This window comes from Sycon ciliatum, chromosome 3 (assembly GCF_964019385.1).
Source record: "Sycon ciliatum chromosome 3, ocSycCili1.1, whole genome shotgun sequence".
Classification (NCBI taxonomy): Eukaryota; Metazoa; Porifera; class Calcarea; order Leucosolenida; family Sycettidae; genus Sycon; species Sycon ciliatum.
Window position 1 is genome coordinate 36,942,625 of NC_088645.1, and position 11,160 is coordinate 36,953,784.

At 46.7% G+C, this 11,160-nt stretch overlaps 1 protein-coding gene and 1 long non-coding RNA gene across 2 annotated transcripts in view; one reads left to right on the forward strand and one right to left on the reverse strand.

The window, feature by feature from the left end:
• Positions 1-7,247, forward strand: part of LOC135813041 (uncharacterized) — a 34,940-nt gene extending 27,693 nt beyond the window's left edge. Inside the window, exons 18-22 of the mRNA XM_065326259.1 lie at positions 1-250; positions 3,776-4,003; positions 4,819-5,112; positions 5,846-6,162; positions 6,733-7,247. The exon at positions 1-250 is cut by the window's left edge and continues 50 nt beyond it. Of these exons, the coding sequence (XP_065182331.1) occupies positions 1-250; positions 3,776-4,003; positions 4,819-5,112; positions 5,846-6,162; positions 6,733-6,735 (1,092 nt within the window). The 3' untranslated portion in view covers positions 6,736-7,247. The remainder of the gene's footprint in view (positions 251-3,775; positions 4,004-4,818; positions 5,113-5,845; positions 6,163-6,732) is intronic.
• A 2,297-nt stretch (positions 7,248-9,544) lies between these two features.
• Positions 9,545-10,252, reverse strand: LOC135813169 (uncharacterized). Its single transcript, XR_010552986.1, has 3 exons — positions 10,119-10,252; positions 9,913-9,976; positions 9,545-9,588 (listed from the first exon to the last, which is right to left on the reverse strand). It is a non-coding gene; the product is annotated as an uncharacterized LOC135813169 (long non-coding RNA).
• Between the last annotated feature and the right edge of the window lie 908 nt (positions 10,253-11,160).

The window sequence follows — 11,160 nt, forward strand, 5'->3', positions numbered from 1 at the left end:
CCTCAGACCAAAACGCTGCCCGAAGCGGAGGAACATTGCCAAATCGGGTTTTCTGCGGACGAGCATGGAAAGCCATATGCTGCAGTTGGCCGCATTGTTAGCCAATTGCCCGTCGAAATGCAATGCCTTACCAACTACCTCAAGCAAGTCAAGAAAGAATCCATTGAAGGCAATGTTTGGATTGATGGCGTTCAAGCTAGTCCTCCAACGCAGAAGAAATACGTCGTTTGTGAATACAGAAGAATGTTCGGTAAGTGTCCCACAGAATGAAACCGTAGCCAATGTTTGTGATCGGTGTTCACACTTCTGTCTGTTTAGTATAATTATTTAAGGGATGACCCAGAGGCGAGTGGGCATTATCTATTTATAAAGTGGTTTCTTGATAATATGGGATCGTTTGTGCTACGGAAATTCAGCTGGATCAAGGACGGTGCAGGATGAATGAGTCTGCGTGTATGTGTGTGCAGTCGTTTCATCGAGATCGGACCTACCGGGATTTGCTGGCGGAGATGGAACGGCTACATTCCGAGCTGCTGCTCCTGCCAAATACGAAATACATCGTATAAGGCAGACCGGCAATCCGCATGCATGGAACGTGGCTCAGGGTTGTCGCCAAAGCGATATAGCGGCGCGCTTCTTCTTCTCTTTTTGACCGTCCCCTTTCAAAAGAAATGTGCCAGCGACAGAGTGCGAGCGCCATCTTAGTAAAAAAATCTTTTTATTTGCTTGCTAAGTAGACATGTAGTCTGTAGCACACTTTAAAATGGCTGCACAAATTGGCGGTGAAAATCACAAAATGTTGGTTCAGATGACCCCCGTCCCCTTCACATTTTGTTCCGGCCATAACCCTGAAGGCTGTGTCTCGTGCGAGGACCTACCATCCGTACACTGCATGCTGGTGAGCAGAAGTATGATGTAGATGCCGCAGTGCAGCGGTGTAGTTGCCATGGATGACGTTTGGCTTGAACTGCATGTATGCACGCATGGCACGTGTACATGTGCATGCACAACTGCAATCCAAACGCATAATATTATGCGCGTGCAAATCTGCACTCAATTTCTGGCTTTTTGATATAATTATTTTCATCTTGGGCACCCTGTAAGAAGACCTTCGGGTCTGTTGGGAATGCCCAGGTAAAATAATGAAATACAATACAATACAATACAATTATGGCAAATCAAGTTTGACGATCGAAAATAGTGACATTTTGATTTTACCCTAAGGAGTGTCGCAGTTGTATCCAATCTCCACTGTGTCCAGATTGCTATCCAATCTCCACTGTGTCCAGATTGCTATCCAATCTCCACTGTGTCCAGATTGCTATCCAATCTTCACTGTGTCCAGATTGCTATCCAATCTCCACTGTGTCCAGATTGCTATCCAATCTCCACTGTGTCCAGATTGCTATCCAATCTCCACTGTGTCCAGATTGCTATCCAATCTTCACTGTGTCCAGATTGCCATCCAATCTTCACTGTGTCCAGATTGCTAATGAATTGCTATCGTCCTATAGTTACAGCTCCACATTGCCACTGTTAACTCGCCTAAAATGATCGAAGGACAACATCCTTGGGCAGTGTGCTTTTCATTGCTATCCTTTTCAATGCCGCACTGTATGTCACTGCTACCCTGTCCAATGCCACACTGTACATCATTGCTACCCTGTCCAATGCCACACTGTAGATCATTGCTACCCTGTCCAATGTCACACTGTACATCATTGCTACCCTGTCCAATGTCACACTGTACATCATTGCTACTCTGTCCAATGTCACACTGTACATCATTGCTACCCTGTCCAATGCCACACTGTACATCATTGCTACCCTGTCCAATGCCACACTGTACATCATTGCTACCCTGTCCAATGCCACACTGTACATCATTGCTACCTTGTCCAATGTCGCACTGTAGTTTGGCAACTCAAGGCCAGACACTAACTAACAAGCCTAAGTGCAATACTGTAAACCCGGACTCGTTTGCGCCCATCTTAGTTTCGCGAATTGCAAAAGACAGACTACTTAGCGCCTGCAAACATTTGCGATTGGAGTCAATTTGATGATTGAGTCGAGTCTACAGTCTCGAGTTTCGCGCCCACTTGCTTTCGCGATTTCACACCCATCGCAAAGATCGGGAAACTGTTCAGGATCGCAAAGGTTTCTTTAACAGAATTCAGGCAGCCGCGCAAATGTTTAAGAATTTTTTCTGTACATTGCTCTGCACGCTGTTGCCATGGTTTCTTATGTACATTGCTCTGCACGCTGTTGCCATGGTTTCTTATGTACATTGCTCTGCACGCTGTTGCCATGGTTTCTTATGTACATTGCTCTGCACGCTGTTGCCATGGTTTCTTATGTACATTGCTCTGCACGCTGTTGCCATGGTTTCTTATATACATTGCTCTGCACGCTGTTGCCATGGTTTCTTAATTCCATTGATTTGCACGCTGTTGCCATGGTTTCTTATGTACATTGCTCTGCACGCTGTTGCCATGGTTTCTTATGTACATTGCTCTGCACGCTATTGCCATGGTTTCTTATGTACATTGCTCTGCACGCTGTTGCCATGGTTTCTTATGTACATTGCTCTGCACGCTGTTGCCATGGTTTCTTATGTACATTGCTCTGCACGCTGTTGCCATGGTTTCTTGTGTATATTGCTCTGCACGCTGTTGCCATGGTTTCTTATGTACATTGCTCTTGTAGCAAGAAGGACCCATGAGTGTGTGTGATCCCCGGTAGCCTAATCGGTAGGGCACTGTCCCGGAAAGACAGGGGTGCTGGGTTCGAATCCCGCTCGTGGATCCTTCTTTTGCAACATTGGCGCCTGGCAATGGCTCGAACCCACGACCCATCGTACCCCCCGCGAGTAGGTACGGCGTGAGGACACAGCCTGTTGGGGCGGGGGAGCAGTGTAGCAAGAAGGACCCATGAGTGTGTGTGATCCCCGGTAGCCTAATCGGTAGGGCACTGTCCCGGAAAGACAGGGGTGCTGGGTTCGAATCCCGCTCGTGGATCCTTCTTTTGCAACACTCTGCACGCTGTTGCCATGGTTTCTTATGTACATTGCCCTGCACGCTGTTGCCATGGTTTCTTATGTACATCATTACAGCCGGGGTACTGTAAAACGGGTAGCGTTTATGACAATAAAAGTTTGCGCTTTACAAATTGAGACTAGTGTGCGCTGTTTAATGTTTGCGCCGGAGTCGTTCTAACGTTACACAGTCGAGTCAGTCCTTGCACTGAACTTTACATGGCGCGAGTTTGCGTTGTTCAAAGTTTGCGATTCGGGGGCCTCTCGCGAAATTAACAGTTTTACGTCGCAATACAGTAAGATCGGGCGCCGAAGAACGCAGGGGCTCGAGCGCAGCCTAGGAAAGTTCTTAAATTGTTGATTCTAGCCAGACCGTTCTTATTCACACGCGCGGCGAGTCGAGTGACGTCATGACGTTTGTCATGTACATGTACATGTACATGTACATGTACATGTACATGTACTTCTAAACTAGTGGGTGTCGTAAATGGGAATGACTGTACATGTAGCAGTTACTGTTTACACGTGTACATGACATGTACTCACCTCCCATACATGTACAATGTTGATCTACGTACAATGTAGATCTAGTGTTCTTAAATCTGATAATTCTAGCCTGGACTGCTCTTAAATTTTGCCGGTTTTCCAGCCTGGGTATTCTTCGGCGAGGTGTTCTACGGCACCCGATCTTACTGTAGTCTGTACACGTTTTACAGTTCCTGTCTTTTCCTGTGTTTGCAGCGGACCTGCATTGCAAGAAGACAAGAGCTCTATACAGCCCGTTCCCCTTGGCCAGGAAGAGCTACGATGATGCGGTAACAGAATGTAAACGTCGAAAGTACTTTGGACTTATGACTAGAACTGATGGCTGTGGGATTCCTTCTTGGTACAAGCTAAACTTAGACACCTTTTGGTGGAAACACTCCGTGGCTCGCGGAACTGGCAAAAGATTTTTCATCTGTGAACGGGGTAAGCTGTAAAACTGCTTGCAACTCCCGCCTTGAGCTGCTGCTGCTGTTGCTGCTGCTGCTGCCACTGTTGGTGCTGAATCTGCTGCCCATGTCTCTTTTGGAAGTGGAGCAACTACTTGCCTCAGACAGAAGGCACTGGCTGGACGTTGTCCACAGATGCATGACCCTCATTTGATTTTGTCATATGACCTATATGTGTGCTGTAGTAGTATTATTATTATAGTACTAGTGTCACGGCTGACTGTAGGTGCTCTTCCGTGGCTAGAAACTACTCATGAGCGGAACTGATGGCAGTGTCATCTGCAAACTGGCTGCTCTCTGTGTAGGCATTTGTGCATGCAGTTGGCAGATCACTTGTGAAGGCCATGAAGAAAAACCGGTCCCGAAACCGAACCAAGTGGGGGACACTGGCTAGAATGTTCATCCAGGTCTACTTGCTGCTCTCCACTTGCACATGTCAGGCTTTGCCTACTGTGCCTAGACCCCAACAATGGGTGATCATGTGACCCCAACAATGGGTGTTCATTTGACCCCAAATGTGCGTGATCATGTGACCCCAACTGTGTGATCATAGGACCCCAACTGTGTGTGACCTAAGCAAAGCCTGCTTTTACCCGGGAAGCTCCAATATCTTTCGGCCTTCGATATTTTACTAGCAGCATTGCTAGCACAATCGAATTATGTCTAATGGATGCCCTCTGGACGTCATAATTTCATTAGAAACATCACACGGGTAAAGTGCTTTATGCGTCTTGGTGGGTATTTTTGCACGTGCACGTTCACAAACCTTGTGTATGGTTCTGCTGTGAACAGGGGTGACAACATGTCAACAAACCTGCTCCGACATCAGCGTGTTTCCTCTCCAGAAGATACTTCCCTCAGGAGCAGGCCAAGTGTGCAGACAACGAATCAACTTGTTTGGCGGCGGGTACAAGTTTGCTCACGTCGCAAGTTCAGAGAGCGAGATCTTTGGATGCGTCACTACCCATCTGAGATTGGCCAGTATGTATGATGAAGAAGTTATCGGTGGAGGCAAATTATTTGGCGGTGCGCTGACAGGGTCAAGAGAAAGAGCATTCGTTGTGTGCGAGTATCGAAGACAATGCGGTAAGTAGAAATAGTATAAGTTGTTTTTAAATTTGCAATTTCAAGTACATGACAGATTGCTTGCTTTTTCCTAACGCTTTTAAAATTACGAAATAATCTGTCGTGTGTCAAGTCAAGTCGGCGGAATAGTGCGAGCTCCGGTGTGGGGAGCGAAGCCTTGCTTTTAAAATCCTTTTATAAATCTTGAACGGAAAACTGGACATTTGACCCGCAGGAAGTCTGAATGCTCTGTCAACTGCTGTATGACAGCTGGTGGGGAAATTGTGTCGTTGGAGGGGATATAGGGAGGGGTTGTGTGTGGGGGGGGGGGGGGTGGCAGCAATCTCTGTTGTAGGTTGCGCGTGCCGCAGCTCTGAAAGGTTTCGTGCCACCTGCTCTGTGCATGACATTGGCATTATAGGTGAGAAATCGCTGTTTTCGATCTAAATGTTTGAGAACATGTTCTCGGTTGTAACGCCATGGCACTAAAAGAGGGACAGTGAAACGCCTCCCGTAATGTCTCGGATAAAAGCAGGTGCTTACTGCCGTATAAGCCAGGGTTAAAATCATGCTTCGATTACAGTTATGCTTCCATTCAAACCATGCTTCTACGTCAAAATCTTCAGTCTACACGTTTGTTTGCACGATTGTGTGTATGTGTTTGTGTGTATGTATATGTGTGTATGTGTTTGTGTGTATGTGTTTGTGTGTATGTGTTTGCGTGTGGTTGTGTGCGCATGTCTTGCACTCTCAGGCTACGATTGTGATGCACATTATGATGACGGGTCTATGTTCTCCTCAAAACTACACTATGTCCCCACGGAGTCTGGCAAGAACTTCAGGGAAGCTAAACAGTATTGCGCGGACCACGGCATGCAACTTCCAAAGGCCTATGAGAGATTCTGTGTGGACAAGTTCCTATCTCAACAGATGGGAACTAGAGGGTCTGGTTGGATTGATAAGCCTGAAATGAACTCACACGCCCTTGTAAGCCGACCGGATGCAGGTGGCCGTCCACAGTGGATCCCCTCCTACGCAAAGTTGAAGATTGTCGTCTGTACTGTGCGCAGAGTAAGTGATACTGATCGTTACCATTCACCCGTGTACACACACAAACACACATGTACGCACACATACACATACACACACAAACACACACACACACACACACACACACACACGTGCGCTCATGGCCAGTAGATTGAGTACTCACATGAATGTGATGGAAATTGCCCTTTTACTTGTGCGGTATTGGTACCTAGTAAGACCTGGTGGTTACATGTATTGACACACTCATGTTGATAATCCAGGGTGCTCTGTTGTCCATCATGTTTCAAACCTATGCCCATATTATCCCCATCGTATGCTGACCTTGAGATAGCAGACGGTTTTGGGTGAGATCTCGTGTATTTTGGACTCTTGGTGAGGATGCATGTGGAGCTAAGAGTATTCGAGTGTGCTTTGCCATGCTTGCCGCGGTTTTTGAGTTGCGGAGTGGCGTTAAATTAACTCGTTTGTAATGCTTACCTTTTTTCCCCCATTTGTTTTGTCCGTGTGTGTGTGTGTGTTCGTGTGTGTCCGTGTGTGTGTGTGTGTGTTTGTGTGTGTGTGTCTGTGCATGACTCTGTGGATCTGCTGCAGTGAGAGGAATGCGCTGACTCTACATTGTTGTGGGCACGTGTATGTTACATGGACGCCCGTCAAGTTTCTTCCTGAACTGTTTTGGAGCAGAACGTGGAGTCGTGCAGGGATTTGCACTGCAGCCTCTCTGGCGAAACCGCGGCCGGGCTGCTCCAAACCTAATCTTTATGCGTTCAATGTTTTCTGTATGTTCTTCTGCTCAATAATTATTATAATCTTTTTGTAGACCCACTATGATCATGTGTATGGTATGCTGCTGCTGCTGCTGTTGTTGCTGCTGCTGTTGCTTGGAGGATTGCACCAGCTCTCATACTATGGATTGAGACTTTCCAGAGAAGCATTCGCCTGCCACTAGTTCGACCGGCTGGACATGCAGGTGGCCTACTCAGATGTATACAATGTAAAATAAATGAATAATATACACTAAAAAAGGTGACATTCACTAGTTACGAGTCCCAATGCTCACATACATACAAGATCCTGAGTGGAATAAACAAATTACTCACTCACCCTCCCTCACTCACCCGCCCCGCGCCCCCTGCGCCCCCCCCCCCCCCCATCTCTTCCTCTCTCTCTCTCTCTCTCTCTCTCTCTCTCTCTCTCTCTCTCTCTCTCTCCATCATTGTCTGGCTCTCACCGGTTCTCACTCTTCACACACAGTCTTTCTTCTCTCCCTTTCCCCCATGGTGCGTGATGTGCGCCTTGATCCCGAGACCATTGGTCGGGGAGCACACTTCACCTCACCGGCACAGCTCAATAGCACCTACACGCCCTTTGTAGTCCCCTATGTTCTCTTGATGTTGTTGATGATGTTCTCATCCATTCTATGTAGGCATGTGCACTTTCATAAAAAAATAATAATATTATAAAAAAATTCGTCTCTACCCGAGTTGCTTGCTTTGTGTAGTCACGAGAAAGTTCCTGCTCAGCTGAACACTGATACACAGTCATACAGTCGACTCCCCTTATAACAAACTCCCTTAATAATTATAGCGAACTTCATGATATTCTGGACTCGGAGACCCAGGGATTAATTTATACAAAAGAGAAAGAACCAAGGAACTACAGGTTACGCTATACTGTCCACTAACACCACCAGTTACTTGACAATCGGCTCATGCGATAACATTGCACGACACTGACAAGTCTCAGCTGTGAAGGACGGTGGTGGATGTTCATGCATGTCGATGAAGGTACTGGAAAGACCATTAGACAATACGGTCAAACCATGATTCAAGAACGCAAAGCAACATTCCACACAACTTGTGTGGCTCAAAAGATTCGAAGATCAATAAACAATTTAAAAAATTGTCCGACCCGCCCTGGAACATGCCACCTCGGCCTGGTCCTATGCCATCACCAAAGCTGAGCTGGAGCGTTTGAATATTTTACAAGCCAGAGTAGCTAGGAAGTATTTGCTACGTAAAAAAGTCAATGTAGATAGATGCGAAACGAAATCCCAGTTAAATGCCCTTTGTGACTTATTAGAGTCCTTGCACTTTCGTAGACAAGTATCAGCTCTTGTTACTCTATTTAAACTTATACATATATCTCCAGAACACCTCCAACATTTTCACCTTTCACTGTCTTCAAATCCAAGAAGACCAAACAAACTTTTAACATTATTATTATCGCGGTGTGCGTTTTTCTTTCCTCTTTTCCAACAAAGCTGCAGTGCCTACCGCCTTCTCTTACCTCTATAACCAGAGTAGTTAGTGCGGGGCGGGTTCTGGGCCACTTTTTGACCTTTGACCTTTGGTCCAAATAAGGCACACTGTGTCGGTCGTGCTTGGTCTGGCCCCGGGACTTCCCCCAGGGTTTGACCTTTGACCTTTGGGTTAAATAAGGCACACTGTGTCGGGCGCGCTTGGTCTGGCCCCGGGACTCCCCCAGGGTTCGACCTTTGGCCCTGCCATGTCATAAATGTGCCATAAAGGTTCTTTTCGCCATTGATGGCGAACGTGCACTTGTGCACGTTCGGTGCATTCGCACCAGGGAGTAGTAAAATACGTACTATTCCCTGATTCGCACATCATAGATGTGCATTGCATGCAGCGAATGACATATTGCGCATGCGCGCATACGCACGCGGAGCATGTGACCTTCAGTGGTCCTATGCGTGTGGAAAAGATGCAGTGCAACACAAGGTGTACTAGTACACGTGTCATTATACTACTCCCTGATTCGCACTTCGTAGATGTGCAGCAAACAAGTTCACGTTCCGTGCATTCGTTTTATTCGCACATCGTAGATGTGCACTGATTGACAAGTTGCCCATACAGAGCATGCCTAATCGGTTTTTCGATCGGTTAAGAGAATGTTCAAAATCGGCCATATTATGAGCCCCAAGATCAGAATTCGGCTCAACGTAGTACTTGAAGTCCCATTACGTCATGTACATTTACACACAAGCACACTCTGTTGAAGCACTGAAACATCGATTTTCGGCGAATTCAACATGCGAAATTTGAAAATTCGGCGAAAAGATGGGTGATTTCTTCAAAACCACTTTTTTCGGCGAATTTGTCGGCCAGCCGATTTGGGAAATGCCTACTGTCCATGCAGGTGCATTAGATGCATATTTCTATTTTGATTTTGACCGGCTACGCCCGGAGTATCATGCATCAAAACAATTATTGAAGGGGTGTCACAGTGAAGCAGTGTTGCTACGCACCACAAATCCCCTCTGCACTGCATCGAATCTATACTGGAGAATTCAGAGTGACCAGCAAAGAGTCACAACCCGCGGGTATCCAGTCACACTAAGGCATATCCACCATTCCCCACATATTCACTGTAACAAAACACAATACTGTTCACTATAATACACTTTTATTTAAATGGACTTGGATGAGTCTGTAGAAGAGAACACAATGCACGCACACGCACGCATGCGCGGACACACACACACGAACACACACGCGCGCACACACATCTAGGTTATAGTGCTATACACGTATCTAGGGTTTAGGAAGCACGAGAATATGTCGAAGCACCCACACATATGACATATCCCTTCATGCAGTGTACTTCAGTAGCCCAACACATTACGACCGCTATAGCACAGGACCATCACAAAACACATTACTACTGCTATAGCACAGGACCATCACAAAACACTACACACTGTTACTACACTACACACACAGTTACTACACTACGCCTGTTACAAGTACTTACAAATAATTTTGAAACAAATGGCACATCCTGAAGACGGCAGCCCCAGACCTTCATACATCATCATCTGTGAAACCAAACATGAGCGCACACAAACACTATTAGTGTCACGAATACGAAAGCAGGGTAAGACAAGAGGATACGAAACAAGTAAGTATCGCTATAACGAGGGGGTAAGTATACATGTAAACAGAGCAGTGCTTACTTACAGGGTCCTAATACGCTCTACGGCGTCATGGTAGTCGGACTGCAACAGCAGTCCGACTTGCCGACCCTCCCAGTAACGGGTTAGATGGGCCGCACCCGCCAGGTGGGCGACCACGGCTGGGCCTCCCACCAGCCTTTCTCCACTGTAAACACGAAAGAAACCGCAGAAAGCACAGTGTGTAACAGGTTTAATCAAACTTGAAAAGTAAGAGCCCTGGTTGAGCGTGCCTCGACCAGTTATATGCAAAATGTGATAGTATACATGTGGCAATGGCGCCAATGAAGGTGCTAATAGACAGGCGTAAGACGCATGAGGTGCGAGGGAGTGTAAAGTTATAGAGAACAGGGGAAAACTGTTACATCATCCCCCACCTATGGAGAGGAAGGAGCTTATAACCCAAATGCTCAAGTGGAATAGAGTACAATAAGCGCAAACACGTGCGAGACGAAAAAAGGCTTCGCACTGAAGTAACACAATAAGACGACTGAAACTCCATGCAAATAAAGTGTAATAAGCTCAACAAATGTGTAAGGTGAAACTAGAAGTTCAACTGCAAAACTCAGCGGGCAGAAGCCAAGGTTTTGTACTTCTGAAGTGGAACAATGTCATTACCAGATTCATCCAACAAATAATGTTCAGGCTCCCAAGTGGCATCAGAGTAGCCTTGCCACTTGACTAGGTACTGAAGCTGATTCTGCCGGCGGCGGTGACTGAGAATGTTCTCCACCACATAGCGGGCATGATCATCAAGGTCCGTGATAGGCGGAGGCGTAGGCTGTCTCCTATTAGGAATAGCGTTCTTCTCGTAGGCACGGAGTGCCGACACATTAAATACCGGGTGACAGCGGCTGGTATGAGGCAACTTGAGCTTGTAGGCATTCGGGCCGACCACATGGGTTATAGGAAAGGGGCCAAACCACTTGGGGCGTAATTTATGGGATGGTCGGTCCCGAGCTTCAGGAGTCAGGAGGAAATCCCTGTAGACCATTACCAAATCTCCCACCTTCAGCTTTCCCTCGACCCTTGTCCGATCTGCATAGAAG